General features: G+C 43.0%; 1 protein-coding gene across 2 annotated transcripts; it reads right to left on the reverse strand.

Annotated features, from left to right (window-relative positions):
- Positions 1 to 1,448: 1,448 nt before the first annotated feature.
- GJE1 (gap junction protein epsilon 1) lies at positions 1,449 to 11,220 on the reverse strand. 2 transcript variants are annotated; one of them, XM_063151422.1, is made up of 3 exons: positions 11,088 to 11,220; positions 4,179 to 4,361; positions 1,449 to 3,801 (listed from the first exon to the last, which is right to left on the reverse strand). In XM_063151422.1, the coding sequence occupies exons 2-3, from the start codon at positions 4,302 to 4,304 to the stop codon at positions 3,406 to 3,408; spliced, it is 522 nt and encodes a 173-aa protein (XP_063007492.1). In that variant the 5' UTR covers positions 4,305 to 4,361; positions 11,088 to 11,220; the 3' UTR covers positions 1,449 to 3,405. The 2 variants fall into 2 exon arrangements, with proteins under 2 accessions (XP_063007492.1, XP_063007491.1); XM_063151421.1 differs by lacking the exon at positions 11,088 to 11,220 and adding an exon at positions 4,954 to 5,036.
- Positions 11,221 to 11,570: the final 350 nt, after the last annotated feature.

Genomic DNA, 11,570 nt, shown 5'->3' on the forward strand with positions numbered 1-11,570 from the left:
GCAAAATTGTTTTAAATTAATCTCACAAGTTATTGCTATATAAATTTAGTGTCTCTATACTTCATTCTGATGGCATAGTTAAAACTATTTTTACACTTCTTTTAGGTAGCCCTTTTGCCAAACCTTGATCTCAAAGTGTGTGTTTGCAAAGGAAGGGAATGTCAGTGCTCCAGGGCATGAAGAAGGGTGCATGCTGGAGGGAGGCAGAGGGTAGGAGAGGTGGTTGCATTGTCTCATTGCTGGCATGGAAGTGTGCCAGAAAGGGAACAGAAGGGAAATGATGTCTGAACAGAAGAGAGGAATCCATGAAAGCAGAGAACAAGGAGTGGTTACAGGACTGGGATGCTGTGGTGTTATACTAGAGCCTGGCTGGCCCAGAGCAGCTATACCTTTGATGTAAATGCAATCACGTCACAATTACGGCTCTTTGTTAAGTGAGAACTGAAATGGTCATGATGTCTGACTAGAGACAAAACTGACTGCAAACACATGAGCTGGGGATTGCTTTGAATGCTATCTGTGAAAATTAGGTGGCTAGAGTATGGTGGAAAACAATGAAAAAGTCAAAGAAGCACTTACAGTGTGAACCTGATGTAAGCAACAAAAATGCTTCCTCAGTGTTCTGGGAGACAGGAATTCATGTGCACTATGTAAAGAAATGGAATTGAATCAAAGAATCCCCAGCTGTATTATAAATTCCTTTCTTAATGGCAAAAACAGAAAAAAAAGGCTTCATGATCGTCTCAAATACTTGCTAAGCCTTTGAGCAAAAATCAGCTCAACACTGAGAAATGCATGAAGGCATATCAATCTCAGAGGGAGTAAGGGTGGAAGGAAGCTGATAGAAAACATTGTAAATGAGAATGAAAGTGGTGGGAGTTTGGAAGACTAAGCAAAAGAAAAGTTTATAGACACTTGAGAATACAATGATTGCCAGGAAAACAAATGGCAAATATAGGAAAGAGAAGTGTTGACATCCATGGGGAAATGATTTCTTTACATGGATATAATATCTCCATCAGTGTGTTCCAGAAACTAATGGCAGAATGAGGCACAGAAAAACATTTGCACTAAAAGGCAATAATGCACTTTTTTTTTTTTTTAAATGAAGGACTGAGGAATTTGACAATTTTAATTCCACAGGAAATACAGAAAAAAAATCGATGTATCTGATTTGGAAGAAGGGAAATTTTTAATATGTTCCAGAATGTGACCAGAAAGAAAAAGGCCATGGTGGTCAGTAACCCAGCTCCTAAATCACTCTAGGCATCCTCAGACAGTCCCATGCTAGTACTTGTTCTTCAAGGCTCTTGATGCTAACAAGGACTTAAAAAACTCCCGAGGGCTTGGGGGTTTTGGCACTCTTCTGACCCTTCTGAAGTGTTTGGAAATTTACAGAAGAACAACAAGCAATGACATATTGAACCCCAGGGAAAATACTGACAAGGTTGTGATTAAGTTATTTTATTATTATACAAATAACTGATGAAGTGGGATTCCAAGGGTACCGTTGGTAACAACTGTTCCTAGCACATGAAAGTACATTCTTTTTCTTAGTAGTTCTATATACTGTATGTTTTTCTAAATATTTTTTTAACCTGAGATTACAATTTTCAATTGGAAAGAATAATTCCAGATGGATATTGACATATACAGTGAAAAATTAGACATGTATCAACCAAAGAACATGGCATATTATGTAAACAAGAAGTTAGCACAGTGATTTTTATTTCACTTGCAATGCTTGCAAATATCAAATAACTAATTTAATATTGCATAAATCTGATAGCTTTGACTGGACATTTCTTAAAGACAACATAAAACTTATTTCCATAGGGAAAAGTAATATTAATGCTTTAATATAGCACATGTATTGAAATATGTAGTTTTGTTCTTGATCAGCATATTTAAAAAACCACACATCTAGCTGTAGCCCACTTTGTTTCAGACAACTCAGATTCAATCAAATCCAAGACACCTAAAACTTGCTATTCCATTTATTTAGCAGGTTTACTTTTGTGGGTGAGAATTACAAGGCTATGATAATTCAGCTGTGCTGAATCATATTTGGACTAATTAACTAACAATTAGTGGTAAAGCAGTTGGTAAGATTTTTTCCAGAATTTTCTAAATATTTCTGAAATTACCCAGATTCTGTTATCAGGATCTCAGTTTTTTATGTTTGAAAAACAGATGGAAAATTGTTGATTGTTGTTATAGCTATTTGTAGATATTTTATACAGGAAACTACCTCCTCCTTTTTTTCTGATTCTGAAATCTGTTTTCTTTCCTTTATCTCACTTCAGCACAAGGAAATCACTTCTAAATTTAATATGTTTATTGAACCTTAAGAAGAAGCTGTTGCACACAAAACCATCTGATGCCTATAAAAATTTTAAGACCTAACCTAACCCAATACACTTACTGCATAGAATAATTTTAATATGCAGAGTTCTTTTTCACTGTTATTCTAGCAGCTTTAGTCAGAGCAAGAAAAAGTTAGATATGACACAAACATCAGAAAATTCTATGGGCCCAATTCTGCAGTCACACACAAGCAAAACACATTGAAATCAAATAATGATTGGGCCTAGGAAAGGCTTTTCTCTAAGATTCTGTTTTGACACTTTGAAGCCGCTTATGCAAAATTGTTAAAAAGCCCTTTTCCTCCTTCAAAATGTGATCATACTATATTGGTAAAAGCCTTCTACACGGTAAGCCAAAACATAATGAGGCGTTGCAGTCAGCACAAAGAATACCATGCTACTCTTTCACTTTTAAAAGGAGATTCTGAACCAGCAGGTGACAGTAGCTGAGCCTCTGCAAAGTAAGCTGGTATCCATGGATATGTTGTCACCACAGCCTAACCAGGAGCCTCTGCCCCTGGGGGCTGAGTTGCAGGTTGCATCTCAGTGGCACTTCTTGGGAAGATGCTTGAATACTTTCTGGTACCCAGAGAGCATCCATTATTATTGTTCAATTCTCAAGCCATAAGAACATGTAAAAAATTTGCAATAATTTTTCCTAGAAGGGCAATGGCCTTATTAACTCAGATAGCATGTGTTCAGAAAAGCTGTGAATAGAAGTGTGTTTATAAATAACCATCTCCTCACACACACGCACTCCTTTGGAGGCAGAACTACCATAGGTGGCAGGTCATGAAAATATATTGCTCTTGGAGATCTTAGTGCCTTTGACCTTGACTTGGAAACAAATATCATTCTCATAGTGTGCAAGTTTTTAGATGAGGAGTTTATGTCAAGTGGCTATTCTGCCTCGATAATCATGAGAGTGGTTCTCTTCTGCAGCACTGCATAGAGGACAGGAGATGATTTTCTGCTGTGGTTTGAAACCATTGTTACAAAACTGCAGGTGGACAGAGCAGTAAATGAGTGCAAGTTGACATCACTGAGTTTTTAAGATACCTAGTCTTCTACATGAGATTTCAAAAATTTCAGCAACACACAAGATCACTGTAATCACAGTAAATGTGTACATTGCAATAAGAAAGATTGTCTTCTCAAAGTGCTCTGGCACCATGCACCGGGTAATGTTAAACTTTTTATCAAGTGCTCCCACATCACACATGTAGATTGCGTTCACTTTGAAACCAAAGAGCTGAATCTGAAGCCAAAAAGCCACAACTTCAAGGACAATCCTTAAGAAAACAGAGAAGATATAAAAACCAGTGTATGATGACTTTTGGAGAATATCTTCCTGTTTGATGCTCTTACAAGCAGCATAAAGGTGAAAAAAGGCTCCAGGAACCAGTACAATCACCAGCTGTAATGCCCAGAATACCTAAAATGCAGCAGAAATGTATCTGTCAGATCATTTACAACTGCTTTGGAACAGCTAAAACACATGCATATTGGAACATTTTGCAAGTCTGTTTTTAATATATTTGGAATGTAAAGGTAAAAAGCAGTTATGTTTTGGTTTGAAAAGTTTAGTTGGGTTCTGAAACATTAGTATTATTTTGAAGGACAGGAAACACAGCTCCATATTTAGTTACAGCTAAAGGGATAGTAAGAGGAAAATATTAATGAAAAAAGCTAGTGATAATTAGCCTAGTCAGTTAGTACTTATATGGAAAAACCATGCTTTAATTTTTGCAGTTAATTTGCTTTACATTGGATTTTTACCATGAAAAAAAAATAACAGAAAAAGATAATTACCTGAGGAGTTATAGGTCTGAACTGGTTGTAACAGAAAAGATTAACCTCTCTCTTGTCTGGGTCACAGCTGAAATGCAAGGCTTCATTTCCATAAACAGCAAAGCCCAAAACACCAAGGAAAAACATTCGAATTGAGCCAAAAAAAAGAGTGTGGAATTGTCCAATTACTGTTGGCGGCCTGAGCTGCAAATCAGAGGGTTCATTGAACATAAAAAACAAAAATGAACAGTGTTATTGTTGGAGGTCTAGTTGCTCTTTTTCATTATCCAGAATATTTATTTTATTCTACTTGTTTTAAAGGAGACAGTTTGCCTATGAAGGGTGCAGTAGCTCTCTAACAAAATAATGTTCTTACAACACTTTATTGTTCCTTCTAACTTTATATAAACGTTAATTTGTCTAGCACTTGCCAGTTCATTTGTTTCACTGCCTTTATCAGTATTCCGCTGCTGCAGAAGGCGCCAGACGGAGCTGAGCGCTTCGACCCAAAGGCTATTCGTTTTGCTGTTGTACTGATTCATTCACATGATGTCAGGTGATGGCAAAGCACGGACCGCCGAGCCACCATCAAACCTAACCATGCTTAGAACCATCCTTATTCCCGCAAATTAAAGTCCACTTTCCCCAAAGGGGCGGCTGTCAGCCCGCTCCGGCCGCCTGCCCCGCCGAGCCCGGGCCGGAAGCGCAGGCGGGCGGGCGGCCCCTCTGGCCCGTGCGCGCTTTGGGGCCGCATCCCCGGCTCCGGTGGGGCCAGGGGCGCGCCCCGCGTACTCACACATCCCTCCGAGAAGCTCCGGATGTAGTTGGGGGACATGGCTGGGGAAGGTGCCCTGTGTGGGCGGCGGCGGCCGGAGCCGGAGCCCGCCCTGCCCCTGGCCCCGACCCCGGCCCCGGCTCTCTCCGCCCTTTGTCCCCGGGCGGGGCCCCGCGCTCGGGCCGGCAGCGGGCGCAGCAAAAGCGGGGCCGGCCGGCGCCCGCCGATAATCCCCGGGCAGCACCGTCAGCAGCGCCGGCCGCCACCGCCGCCCGCCGCGCACCTGCCCCTGTCCCTGCCCCTGTCCCTGCCCCTGCCCCTGTCCCTGCCCCTGTCCCTGTCCCTGCCCCTGTCCCTGCCGCTGCCCCTGCCGCTGCTCCTGCCCCTGCCCCTGCCCCTGTCCCTGTCCCTGCCCCTGTCCCTGCCCCTGCCCCTGTCCCTGCCCCTGTCCCTGTCCCTGTCCCTGCCCCTGCCCCTGCCCCTGTCCCTGGCCGTGCCCCTGCTCCTGCCGCTGCCGCTGCCCCTGTCTCTGCTCCTGCTGCTGCCCCTGCCCCTGCCCCTGTCTCTGCTCCTGCCCCTGCCCCTGTCTCTGCTCCTGCCCCTGCCCCTGTCGCTGCCCCTGCCCTTATCCCTGTCCCTGCCTCTGCTCCTGCCGCTGCCCCTGCCCCTGTCCCTGCCCCTGCCCCTGCCGCTGCCCCCGCCGCTGCCCCTGTCGCTGCCGCTGCCCCTATCCCTGCCGCTGCTCCTGTCCCTGCCCCTATCCTGCCCCTGCTCCTGCCCCGCCGGCTTTTCACCGCCGCGCCGGGGTACCCGCTGTAGCGAGTACGGCCCCGGAGCCGCTCCCTGCCCCGGCCTCCATCCTCGTCCCGGCTGCCGCCGGCGGGAAGAGCCGGGACCCTGCTAGCCGGAGCATCTAGAGCTTATCAACTTTATGACTAAATCCAATAGAAAAGGATGCTGCAGGACTTGGAAGCTGCCGATCCACGATTCTGAATTCAAAGAACCAGAAATTGAATGAAAACAAATAGTATTACCCACTTCAAAGTTGCTACAAATAACTTAATGGCAATAATTGCTACTAATAGTTTGCCAGCGTACTCAGTATGTGGAGTTGGAGCAGCTCCAGAAGAGCTGTGCATGCGAGTCCGTGCATGAGCCAGGCACTCCTGCTGGTTATCTGCCGCTAGGAAGTACTTCAACTCAGTAGTTTGAACCCAGTGGGAGTTCTGTGGGAAGATGGAGAGTGGAAGGATGGAGATGGGAAACCAGTAAAGGGGAAATGCTAATTTGTCATTCACTCAGTGGTATGCAGTAGTTTATTTGGCGTGCGTGGGAAGGTGAAATCAGGTCACCAAATCCAGTGAGGGGCCGTTACTCTTTTGCCTCTAAACTCAAAAGAGAGCTTCCCTTGTAACTGGCTGCAGCATGACTTCAAGCTGATGTATCAAAAAGCATTGTTCTCTCTGTCATGTATGCTCATAGACATGGAAACATAGGCAGAAGAGGGGAAGTGATGGAAATTGGTGTTTATTTTATTTATGGATTGAGCTCTTGCGTCTCTAAGAGGTATCTCAATGACCCTATTAATGATATGGGGGAAATAACTGTTGTAAGACATGAGAACACCTTTTGTAAAGGGAACCTGCCCTGCATCTACTGAAAGAAGGTGAAAAGTGATAAGTGCATGTTATTTACTGCAGCTGCTAGTTCAGGCGGTTAATTAAATGTCTGTCTCACGGAGTACTGTAGAGGTGCTGTATCGGTAGCACCCAGACTGGGTTTCCAAACGTTTTTAATGCAATCTGCTGCTCTGCTGCATAGAGAGAACGCTGAGGTTTGTGTATATCAAATGAACTAAAAGCAATAATGTCTCTCAGTGGTGTGTGATCTGCAGTAAAGTACTGTGGTTCTCAGCGTGGTGATTGATCTTGACCAAAATGCAGTGATTTTGGTTACAGTGAATAGTTTTTCAATACAAATGGAACTTAATTATCGTCCAAATGCAATTCTAGTGCTCCCACAATACTATGAAATGACTAAATTAGTTCAGCATGTTTAATGTCAATAATATTTCAGTAATTTAATTATTTTAAAATGTGAAATGCCTATTGAAAATCTGCTGTTGAATGTACCTCAAAAAGTAGTTATGTTTGTATTTAGTAGGATCTCTTAAAATAGAAATGTTTAAAAACACCATTGAAAAACTCAACAACTAGTTTCTAAATGGAGATAGATCTTTCAAAGCTTTTTGTCATGCTTGGTAGAGTAGAGATTATTTGCACATTAATTGATGAATGTGAACCCATAAAGTTTGGTCAGCATTTGATTCCTCTATAAATAGAAACAATATTTCAGAACACCTTTTAGATAAAAATCTGCAGGATACAAATGTTACTTTGTATCTTTTTTATTTTTAGGTGAGAATCATATGATTACTTACCTGACTGGATTGTCTAATACAAGACAATCAACAATCAACCTCAGTAACAATATAGAAACTTGAATCTCTGTCATGTGATAAAGATGCTGAAAGAAGACTTAGCTGGCAATGCTCTGATTTTTTTATAGGAACACATAAGGAATACAGCTGCACTGAAATATAAAAAACAAATTAATTCTGGAGAGGTTGTCAGATAAACCCAATACAAACCCCATGGGTGTCTGCAGTAAAACCCCACTGAGTGTGATGAATGGGCCCACCATAAAATTGTCACTTTCTTTGAAGTGGCTCCAGTGTCATGTGAGCTCAAGCACAGGAATCCCATTATCTTCGCACTAGGAGGAACTAATAGCAATGTTTTTCTTTTGTCATGTGTGTTCAATAATGTGCTTCTGAACACCACATTAGGAAGATAACTTAGGATGGAAGTAGAGTAAGCTGGCATTGTGCAGTCCTTTTGAGTGCAGAGGGAACTCAAGCCATTCCTTGATACTTCCTTGACAGAAAATCATTATTTGTTTTGAATGTGTAGGAGCAGCTGTCTGTTAGTTCTCTATCATGGACAATGGGATGGAAGATGTTGATATGACATTTGTTTCTGAGTGAGTCTGAAGCCTGGATCTTGACTCCAGTTGGGAGCTCAGTGGTGTGCTCCTTAACCTTTTAATGAGTTGAAGTCCTACTGAATGAATGCAGTAAAATAAATGGAATGTAAATGCATGCATAAAGCTACAGTTGTGCTCAGAGGGATGACCTGTATGTTTAACATTAAGCACCCAATTCATTAATTTATAAATGTGGTTAAAAGTAATGGCACCTGTTACCCTCATGCCATAAATAAAACTAGCACCATGAAAATGGTACAAAATTTGAATTGATATCAATAAGATAAGGTTTTGTTTCCCAAAAGAGAACTTGCATGAATATTGGAGAAATCCACTCCTGCTTGCTTTCCAGCTTTGTCTAGTACTGGAAGAACATGAACTTCCATTTTGGTTTGCAGAGTTCCCTCCATCAAAATAAGAAATCTTCTATTGAAATAACAAGAAAAAAACCTGTGAGTTACTTTAGGTTATTGTACTTTTGACTGCCTGGAAGAAGTCACTCTCTGCTACAATGCATGCCCACTTTCCAGCTGTATCTACTGGTGTAATGAGTGATATTACAAAATTTATTGAAAGTTTTGGTTCCTAATGCTAGGTGTTTAAATTCAGGTAGTATTTGTTCCTTGGTTGTTGCTTTGTTTCTTTTTAAAACTTGACTGACAATCAGGCCTTCAAACATGATCACTTCTAGGGCTCCATTTGGATCTGGTTTTTATTTAATGTGCAAGTACACATACTTATTTAAAGGCTACTTACTGCAGGTAGTTTTGGTGGCAGATATGCTTGGCTCTTCATGGGACTACACATGTTGTGATGTGCAAACCCGGAATTAGCCCTAGAATTATCAAGTGCCTTGAGCTGCATAAACGTGTGAAAAGAGTGTTTTTTCCTGTCAGACCCACTTCTCGGTAGAGGGCGTTTGTGAGGTGTGTGGAGCTCCTCATTCCTACATGAACTGATTATGAATTCCTACACTTGGGAATTACTGATGAAGTTTTCCCTCTCACATTTCCAAGTTGTTGTGGTTTCTCCCCCGTGGTGTTGCATTCCATCTGTGGTGATGTGATTCTGATTGTGCCTGTGCAGTTTCTTTCCCACTGGGGAGATTCACCTGTGGCACTGTCTCCCTCACTCTTGGGCCAAATACTGTGTCAGAGCTCCACAATTAAATTGTCTCTTGGCTGTAATCTGAAACGACATCTAGTCATGGGTGGACTCTTGTTTGAAAAGAGAATGATGAACAGTTTGTATGTGCAGATCTGAATTCTGACTGGTTTATGTCAGGGTCTGTGGATCTTCCCCACACATGCCTTTTTACCTCTGCAGGAAATTATATTCATACTGGTTGAATATGATAGCTGGTTGAATTATATTCATACTGCAGTAGAAGCATTATCTGACTGTCTGTCTTCCCTGAGCTGGAGCCACTCACTTTCTTCAAAGCTTATTTCCTTGCTGTTAGAGTTCTAAAAAACATGGAGTAGATAGAATCAAGTACTGATAAAAATCAGGAATATGTTTCCACTGAAAATGTTTCTGATTCTTCAAACTTAGGAATTCTATCCTGTGGACTAAAGGACAGATAAAATTAACTAGGATAGAAGAAATTCTCCTGGAAGGCAGCAGTAGGAGTGGTAGTGTTGTGAAACAAAAAGCAAGGGGTCTCACCTCTCTCCATGCAAACTGCACCAAGTTTATAACAATAGAAGTTTCTAAAGGGTTCTTTTGTTGATATTCATGCAAAAAGACTCAACTTCCTCTTGTCCCAAGAAAATCAGTGTTAAAGAAAAGTTGAATTTAAACTATTCTCCCAATGGGAATCATATTGTCTGTTGATATATAAACCCATTTTCAAACAAATTAGCAAAAGGACCATACTCCCAGTGTTAAACTCACAGAGTTAAAGACTTATGTTGGATCCAGCCAATGGGAACCAAAAAGAGGGATTTGGAGTGTTAACAGAAACTTGACTATAGTTGATCTTAGAAAATTTCACATGTGTTCAACAAAATAGAGGGTCACAGTGATTTATATATATATGTAAGCTGCCAGTAAGGCTGCCTCAGAGGGAGCATAGCTGAATTTAAAACTGTGTGGAAAGAACTTGATCAGTAACAAGAATCTCCTCCAGAGGAGCTCTGTGATGATTCTGATGAGCTGCTTGGTGGTAAAGGTGAAGCATCTAGCCTGATCCTTTCTGAGGCCTAGCACTGGTTGGGTTCAAACAAATTACTCATTTATATGAATCAGTAATTTACACAACTTTAACACATTTATATATTCAGGGACGTGAGAAGAGTCACAATGATCAATGAATAGATACAGAGAAGTGTAACTTTAAAGAAACATTCCTTAATTCTTTAATTCTTTTTTTATATAATCTTAGTAAAACTTTATTTAAGAAGAAATCACTGATTTAATTCCTATACTAGACAGCATGCCATGGACAGGCCATGCACATCTGACATGCTTTGCTTCTGATATATCAGTGCTCAGATTCTCCATAAACCTGTCATAAACTCATAGAGCTTCAAGAGAACTGCTGTAGTAATATGAACAAGCTAGTTCTCTACAAGCTCATGAATCCTCTCTTTTGAGAAAAAGAAATAAAGGAATTGGTCTGCAGAGCATGGTACTGGACAATGCTCGTATTCTTCTACCTAAAAATTTTATCTTGGAAAATTCAGTCCAATGGGTCTGCCTGTCTTCCAGCATATTTACTTGACTACCTACATTCATGGCTTCTGCTGGAAACAGATGGAGCTGTTTGGAAAGCCGATACATGTGCAGACACTCGGAAGTAAAAGACATTACCTCACTGAGAATCAAGAAGCACTAGAGACAAATTCTACTCTTCAAAGAGGGAAACAAAATTCACTCTCCATTTGCAGAGTAAGTAACAGATAAAAATACTTCACCTATCCCCCTTTCCATAGTCAAGACCACTGTGAAATGCAGCTTCACAAATCAAACCTTAAAACTTTAAACACAGCTGATGCCTTTGAGTAAGATCTATGCACACCCCACAGCTGGACGTCAGGAATAAAATCTCTTCATTCTCACGCCCCTTGCTCCCTGCCACCCTGCGTTTCAAAGCACCGTGGTTTCACCTGAGTAAGACGCTGGAAGACGAGTTTCCGGAGGCGATCCTGCCTTCTGTCCGACGTGTCGGGCAGCTCTCCGGTTTGCCGGGCAGAGCCTGGCGGGGGCTGCTTCGCGGTGGGCAGCGGCGGGGAGAGCGGCTTCCCACTCCCTCCCGCTCACCGCGTCGTGCCCATCGCGCTCAGGGGCTGGCACCCGCGGGACGGCGGCGGCTCCGGGATCCGCCTCTGCCTCCCCCGCAAGATCCCCCTCGGCGGCGCGGGGCTGGGGCGGGGGCGGGGCGGGGCGGCCCCTCGCCCTACCAGGTATAAGCCGGGGCTGCCGAGCGAGTGGGGAGCGGGTTCGATCTGCGCCTCGGCCCCGGCAGCACCGGCGGCGCCGGACAGCGCTGGCGGCTCGGCGGGGGCGGCGCGGCGGCCGGAGCGCGCATTGGCACCGAGGGCGCTCCCGAGGGCGCGGGCAGGGGGCGGCTGTCCCGACGGCGTCCTCTG

Source organism: Melospiza melodia, chromosome 3 (genome assembly GCF_035770615.1).
Source record: "Melospiza melodia melodia isolate bMelMel2 chromosome 3, bMelMel2.pri, whole genome shotgun sequence".
Lineage (NCBI taxonomy): Eukaryota > Metazoa > Chordata > Aves > Passeriformes > Passerellidae > Melospiza > Melospiza melodia.